Source organism: Triticum aestivum, chromosome 3A (assembly GCF_018294505.1).
Source record: "Triticum aestivum cultivar Chinese Spring chromosome 3A, IWGSC CS RefSeq v2.1, whole genome shotgun sequence".
NCBI classification, from domain to species: domain Eukaryota; kingdom Viridiplantae; phylum Streptophyta; class Magnoliopsida; order Poales; family Poaceae; genus Triticum; species Triticum aestivum.
Window position 1 is genome coordinate 640,615,160 of NC_057800.1, and position 8,086 is coordinate 640,623,245.

At 46.2% G+C, this 8,086-nt stretch overlaps 1 protein-coding gene across 1 annotated transcript; it reads left to right on the top strand.

Moving 5' to 3' along the window:
• The first annotated feature begins 247 nt into the window (after window positions 1-247).
• On the top strand, window positions 248-2,104 carry LOC123058885 (GRAS family protein RAD1-like). Its single transcript, XM_044481559.1, has one exon. It carries the CDS (start codon window positions 248-250, stop codon window positions 1,805-1,807), a length of 1,560 nt encoding a protein of 519 aa, XP_044337494.1. The 3' UTR covers window positions 1,808-2,104.
• The last annotated feature ends 5,982 nt before the right edge of the window (window positions 2,105-8,086 follow it).

The window sequence follows — 8,086 nt, forward strand, 5'->3', positions numbered from 1 at the left end:
GAGTTATACGAGTCGAGCCAATTTTGGATTCAAGCTCGTTATAGTAACGAGTCGAGTCGAGTTAGCTCGTTAACGAGTTGGCTCGACTCGGCTCGAATTCCAGCCCTAATGCCGTCGTATGCCACCCAGCTAGCTCTATATATAGTGGTTGAGATTGAACCCACTACCAAGTTAATTAGCTCATTTGCCTTGCAACAAGATCTAATTAACTATACTAACCCCAGTGCATCAGACACCACACGCGAAAATGCCGATGTTGCCCAACTCCTTCACCACCTCCTCCTCATGGCAATCACACCAAGATGCGTCCTCGATTTGCACTAACCAAGAACTGGACTACGACCATCCTTACTACTTCGGCATTGAGGAGGTGGCCGTGGACGCCGACGAACTGGAGCTCGGCCTCCGGGCTCACAAGGCGACCAGGGTCGACTACCTCAGCTCGCCGTACCAGGCGTCTTGGCCACCGGCGCAGGCCGACCTCGAGTCGTCGCGCGTCAGGAAGACGAAGCAGTTCCGGGACGTTCTTGAGACCTGCAAGCAGAAGGTGGAAGCCATGGAGGCCATGGAACGGTCGTCATCGCCGGTCGGCAGTGGCGGGTTCGAGGAACAAGGTGAGGCGGTGGTCGCCGTGGACGACGTCCGGGCCGGTGGTGGTGGCAGCGGAGCTGATGGCATGCGGCTCGTGCAGCTGCTGGTCGCCTGCGCCGAGGCCGTGGCGTGCCGCGACCGCGCGCAGGCGGCGGCGCTGCTGCGTGAGCTGCAGGTCGGCGCGCCCGTGCACGGCACGGCGTTCCAGCGCGTCGCGTCGTGCTTCGTGCAGGGCCTGGCGGACCGGCTAGCCCTGGCGCACCCGCCGGCCCTGGGCCCGGCGAGCATGGCGTTCTGCGTCCCGCGGTCGTCGTGTCTCGACGGGGCGCGCGGCGAGGCGCTCGCCGTGGCGTACGAGCTGTGCCCGTACCTGCGCTTCGCGCACTTCGTGGCGAACACGTCCATCCTGGAAGCCTTCGAGGGAGAGACCAACGTCCACGTGGTGGACCTCGGCATGACGATGGGCCTGAACCGCGGCCACCAGTGGCGCGCCCTGCTCGACAGCCTTGCCACACGGGCCTGCGGCAAGCCGGCGCGCGTTCGCGTCACCGGCGTCGGCGCCCGCGTGGACATCATGAGAGCCGTCGGGCGCGAGCTCGAGGCGTACGCGGAGGAGCTCGGGATGACCCTCGAGTTCATGGCCGTCGACCGCACCCTGGAGAGCCTCCACGTGGACGACCTCGGCGTCGAGGCCGACGAGGCCGTGGCCATCAACAGCGTCCTGGAGCTGCACTGCGTGGTGAAGGAGAGCCGCGGTGCGCTCAACTCGGTGCTGCAGACCATCCGCAAGCTCTCGCCGAAGGCGTTCGTGCTCGTGGAGCAGGACGCCGGCCACAACGGGCCCTTCTTCCTGGGGCGGTTCATGGAGGCGCTCCACTACTACGCCGCGCTGTTCGACGCCCTCGACGCGGCGCTCCCGCGCTACGACGCCCGGCGCGCGCGCGTTGAGCAGTTCCACTTCGGCGCCGAGATCCGCAACGTGGTCGGGTGCGAGGGCGCGGCGCGCGTGGAGCGCCACGAGCGCGCGGACCAGTGGCGGCGCCGCATGAGCCGCGCGGGCTTCCAGGCCATGCCCTTCAAGATGGCGGCCAAGGCGCGGGAGTGGCTGGAGGAGAACGCCGGCGGCAGCGGATACACCGTGGCCGAGGAGAAGGGATGCCTCGTGCTTGGATGGAAGGGCAAGCCAGTCATCGCCGCCTCGTGCTGGAAATGCTAGACGCCGATCACTGCTGCTCGCCGCCCGGCCGCTTTCGGAACACTTTCACTTCTGGCAAGTGCCGCAGTGTACGTGGTGGTGGGCGCCGTGGAGGTGTTCGCGTTCATCGGGCAAATGGAGTTCTTCTACGAGCAGGCGCGGGACGCCCTGCGGAGCGCGGATCTCCTGCGCGGCGATCGCGCTGTTCAAATACGCGAGCTCGGCGCTTCTCCCTCTTGTGGTGGATCCCGACGACATCAACGATGGTCACCTGGAGTCCTGGACTACTTCTTCGCCACGCTGTGCGTCGGCAACTTCCGCGCGTACCTGCCCTTCGCATGGTGGCACAACAGCAAGAAGACTGCTGATTGCTTGTGTACCAATAAATTTCGAACGCTTGGTGATTAGTCAGTACTTCCTCTATCCGGGTTTATAAGTTGGACACATATTTTAACGTCTTCTTTTGAGAAATATATGTGTTATGTTGTAAAAAAGTATATCGTTACACTTGTCGCTGAACAAAATTTAAAACGTAGTATATTTTAATAAAATATTCCTTCCGTAAAGAAATATAAGAGTGTTTACTTTTACGGAGGAAATATTATGTTTTGTTAGTTAAACTGAAGACCTTTGTGCCGGATGAACATTCCTGTCAAGAGGGAGTAACTCATGCTATTTATGTAACGCAATAGAGTAAGAGTAGGAAACAGCGCCTTGTCTTGCTCGAAATCTCGAAGCAACTCTACTCCGAAAGGTTTCAAAACCAAGACTACAATAGTTTTGTCATTGAAGCGACACGAAGGGACACCACAATCCCCAACTTGGCGCAATCATAGTCAAACGCCTCCGACCAGATGAAAACAACACGAAAGGGTATTTTCATAAAAGCACCTAACAGTTTTGGAACAAAACTGAGCACAATCGAAAATTAGGGGTAAAAGCGCGCATTCGCGCTACCAGAGAGCGCATAGAGGGTTTGGAGGAGAGGCAGGAAGCGCAAAACTGATGGGAACCAACTAAAGCAAAAATGTAAAGCACCCAATATAATGTCCCCGAACCCGTTAGCAAGATCTAGCCACGGGTATTGCTCCATCCGTCTTGTGTTACAAACAACTGTAGTCGCTAGGGTTTTTCCATGCCGCCATCTCGGTCCCCGTTACGGCGATCACGCCGACGCCCAGAGGAGCGGGGACCAATCCTCTTTGTTGTTTTCTTAGTGGGTCATGTTTTTTTTTTCTTAGCAGCGTCAGCGAGGCAGCTACTAGATGTCGTTGTTACCGTTGAGTGGCTATTATGATCTTCAAAGCCTAGTATGGCAAGGGCATTTGCAGGTGGCTCTATATCTTCCTGCTTGTTCGCTGAATTTTTCAAGCTCCGGCGGATGATAAACAATCGAAGGAAGAATACGATCAATATGATTTTGATGTTATTTGTTTTTTTACTTTTGTGTCTTGTTGTCCTTCGGCTTATTGTCTACTGTTTTCATTGATAAATATGCGATGTCCTTTCGGAGTCTTTTCTCAGAAAGGCCACCTTTACTCTCTTTGTGTTGGTTCTCTTCGTTTACAATATAGTTATGTCTTAGAACATGGAACCCTAAATCTACGTCTAGAGTATGTTATATTTATTCCTCCATGTTAGATCAATATGTTATTAGTACCAGTGTTATAAAGCTGGAGACGTCGTCATGTAGAATAAAGGGACAAATGCATTTTTGCCCCTAGTTGGAACCTACCCACGGGTTTTATCCTTACTTTTCGACTCTGCTCAGTTTTGCCCTTAGATTTTCCTCCGAGGTCACCCGAATGCCCTTTGACCGTTTGACCAATACTTTAAAAATTCATAACAAATTGATGTGAACTCAGAAAAATGTAAATAAGATATCAAAATGTTCAGATAAACATTACCTTTATGTCTATGTCATTTGCATTCAGGACAAAAGTACCGTTTAAACTACCTAGGGTTATTAATGTTTTTAACATTATTAAAAATAAAAAGGTATAAACAATACTTTTTTCAGGAATAAAAATTACATGCAAATGTAGGTGACATTTTCTGAACATCATGATATCTTATTTGCATTTTTCTGAGTTCATATCAACTTGTTATGAAGTTTCCAAATAATGGTCAAAGTTGTTTGAACATTCATAACAAGTTGATATGAACTCAGAAAAATGCAAAAAAAGATATCAAGATGTTTAGAAAACTTCACCTGCATTTGCATGTAATTTTTATTCTTGAAAAAATAATTTTTATACCTTTTTATTTTTAATAATGTTAATAACATTAATAACCTTGGCTAGTTCAAATGATACTTTTGTCCTTAATGCAAATGATATGCACATAAAGGTAATGTTCGTCTGAACATTTTGATATCTTATTTGAATTTTTTCGAGTTCATATGAATTTGTTATGAATTTTCAAAGTATTGGTCAAACGGTCAAAGGGCATTCAGGTGACCTTGGGGGCAAATCTAAGGGCAAAACTGAGCAGAGTCGAAAAGTAAGGGCAAGACCCGTGGGTAGGTTCCAACTAGGGGCAAAAATGCAATTGTCCCTAGAATAAAAGTCTCGTGATGCTAATCCCATCTGGTTGTGAATATCATGGTCAACACAATCAATATTGGAAAGTCGGTGATGTGTTGGATCCACAGATCGATAAGCATAGATCTAATCATTTCTCGTTTGACGATTCAACATGTATTGGCGATGGCAGTATTGTCCGTGATGTGAAGTTTTGTTCTGTCAATGGTTCTCATATTTTTGTTGTTTTATCCTCGCAAACTTCTTCCCAAGTGGTATAGTGATCGATCGACGGTTCGAAAACCTGCCTTGTAAGGGGCGTGTCTCCCACCACAGACCACATGCCTAGCAAAGGTTTTGTCCCCAGCCATAGCGGGTCCAACAATCTAAGGTTCTCACCTATTAGGATGAGCGAATCAAGCCGCTATTTGAAGCATTCGAGGCTAGTCCTGCTTGTGCATATTTGTCTCCATTGTCTTTCCGCCGGAGGTTTGGAGGGACATTAATCGCAAAAGGTGGAGTTAGAGATGACCACTTTAAATGTCTTTAATGTAACTTTTTGTTTGATAACAAAAATTTGTTGGCCGCTTGTATTTTGCTGTCTTTGATCTGATGTACTCTCTTAGTTAACCAACAAAGTCCGATCATTTTCTTAGGTAAAGAAATGAGAACTATATAACCAAATAATTCTAGTGCAAAATAATAGTAAAAGAACTAGCCACCAACATCTCCCACCACCATTTACATACATCAGTTACCCTTATCTTAGGCGGCCTTCTTGCCCCTGGGAGGTGGGGTGGAACCAACTCATATGGTTGCTTCACGTACAGATTAGTTTTTGTATGTTACTCATGTGTCTTTGGTCGCGGTGTCTAAATGGTGGATGCAACGTTGTGTGGAGTAGAATGCCCCCACCTCTCGCCACTAGGATCTTCACACCGATGTTTGCACGTGAGTGGGAGGGGGGCACTGCCATTTTGTTTTCTGATGCTTCTTCTCTTGACCATGATATTGTCTTACGGTGGTATGTCGGTGAAGCAACGGTGTGACAACTTGCCTTGTGGGAGTAGGACGTGTACTTGAACGTGACACAACATATTCAAAAGTCTAAGTTTCTATGGCCGACGGCTAATGCATCTATTCAAATCCTTCGAGGTTAGTGAACCTTATGCATGATTTATTATGTATCGGGCAAATTTAAGACTATTGAGATGCCACCGATAGAGTCAGAGATGGTGACACACTGAAAGGGCATCTTATAAATCTGATAATTATAAGGAAAACATGCGAAACAATGGAAAGACAACTGGCTGCAGAACGGCCGGTAAAAAACAAAGTTGCATTGAAAATCATACTAGCCTAGTGACTTGAGAATGCTATGGTGTAACTTTGAGTTCATAGATTCTTTGTTAGTCGTGTCTTTTTATGATATTATGTTATTCACTATCTTTAGGGCACGTCCAGGGTCAGATTCCCGGCGAATTAGCGGTTAATTTGTTGAATCCCGGTGCTATGTTAGGCATCGACGCAAGAGCATGCATCGGGCTCTTGCGTGTTTTCGTGCCCGTTCGAAGCACCCCGGTAGTTTAATTTAGTAAACACAACGAGCGGCTGCCGTTGCAAGCCTATGCGCTTAGGTGTTTCTTATTAATTTTATGATCTTTATTTTTTCTGGTATAATAATATAGTCGGCTGCTAGCTCGATCTTTATGCCACATTACTTATAGCCAACCTAAAAGCCCATTCATATAATAGTTGTTGGCTCTATACACTATGTAATTAATGCTTGACCCCACTTTCTTCTCTCACAAAGTGCGTTGGAGCTTGTGCTGCAGCTGCCTACAAGTTTATGACCCACCCCTCTTCTCTCTTCTTCCCTCTCTGTTCCACATCATCATAACTTATAGCCCGCTTAGGGCATCTCCAATGGTTGTAAGATAGTTGTTGATAAATTTTGCCACATAGGATTTTTGATGATGTGTCATACAATAAATGAGGAAAGAGAGAAAGGTTGTATGTACATGAACCAACACCTCTTGCACAAGCTTCAATGTAGAATGAGAGAGCACCTTATTTATTATCTCATATCTTATTGGGCAAACTAGATACAACCCATTGGAGTTGTTGTATGTTAAGGTGTTGGTTGATGACATGGCATATTTTACCAACAAGTTAACATACAAACTGTTGGAGATGCCCTTATGTCATCCTATTAGGCTGGTTGTAATGGGAGTATCATATACTAGTATCATGCATATGATACTAGTGTATGATACTATGTCCGTAATGCATGGTATCATATGTTGGTATCATATAGAACTACATTTATTGTCATGCATGACACAAAGTAGCACATCATTTAATATGATACAATATCATGATATGATACTCAAGCCTCTCTCTCTTCATTTAATTCTATGCCACCTCATCAAAATCGCTTAGTTGGCATGCATGATACTACCTATAATACTCCCATTACGACCAGCCTTATACTTGCTCTTAGTGTCTAGTATATTGTAGATGCCCGTACTTGATTAATAAAATCGGAGCTGGTCCACAATGTCTAGGGCAAGTAAAGGTGCAAACCGGTGCATTGTTGGGAACTTGGGATGAATCTCATGCGTCCACTGTTGATCCGGGAGATCGCATGCGTATTGTTTACCGTGACACTGAAGTGACAATGTCATCAATAGATCCGTTGACAATGCCAACGGGCAACGACTAACTAATGCATAATTACTAAAAAACCGACTAACTAATGCATGCATGCATGATGCATCAATGCATGCTTTGGTCCTTCGCGTCATATGAATACATGATTGGCTGAAGAGAGTTGCGTCGATCGTCAGTAGTGATGGCCGTGTGCTTGTTGCTACTACTTGGAGCTAGCTTTACTTTACATTTTAGAATAGGACTAGTTGCGTGTTTTTGAATTATTCTTACTTAACATGGTCATGGTAACAAGAAATGTGCATTTTAAATTCTATGGCGAAAATGACGGGCGGTCGATGCCCCCCCTGCATCCTAACGCTAAGCACAGTGATCAAAATTTTCTAGCAAAATCGTTTCAAGTTTAATATACCAAGCATACATATGAATGAATATTTATTTTGTCGGTATGAAGATATCTCTAGAAGCGCCAGCTCGCCTATAATAGATATTTTTGCTATGTACAATATTTGGTTTGGACTACATGATCTTGCTCTGTCGTTTCAGAAAAAGAAGAAGGTACTATTATTCTCTAATTTATCAACCATCTGCACTATGTTGTAAATAACGCTTCATGTGACTATACTTGCAAGATCCTGGCTTTTGAACTTTTTTAAAATAATGCATGTGCATTGAATTGATGCAGAGACCAGGGATAAACCTTCGTTTCAAAAAAAAAGTTGCAATAGATATTTGCAGGCAATTTGGACCAAGAGAAGAAAGAAAGAAAGAAATGTCATCATACAGGATCTTTTACTGTTCACATGAGGGCATGTACAATGGTGGCATATGGATACATATGTCCCATGACAAAAAGTAGTTTGAGCCACCTACAATTATTTCTTCTTCCCAATGCAAGCTACAAGACCTCATTAAGAAATAGAAAATAAAGACTCTAATACACATGCATATCTACTTTTCACTCCAACCTTTTTAGCTTTTGGCACCGGACCACACTTTTTCTCTCCAAGCACCCGCCTTCTGCAGAGGATCCCACTTCCCTATTCAAACCTACTTTACCTGATACATGGCATGCGAGGCATCACCCTAGGGCTATGCATTGTACATG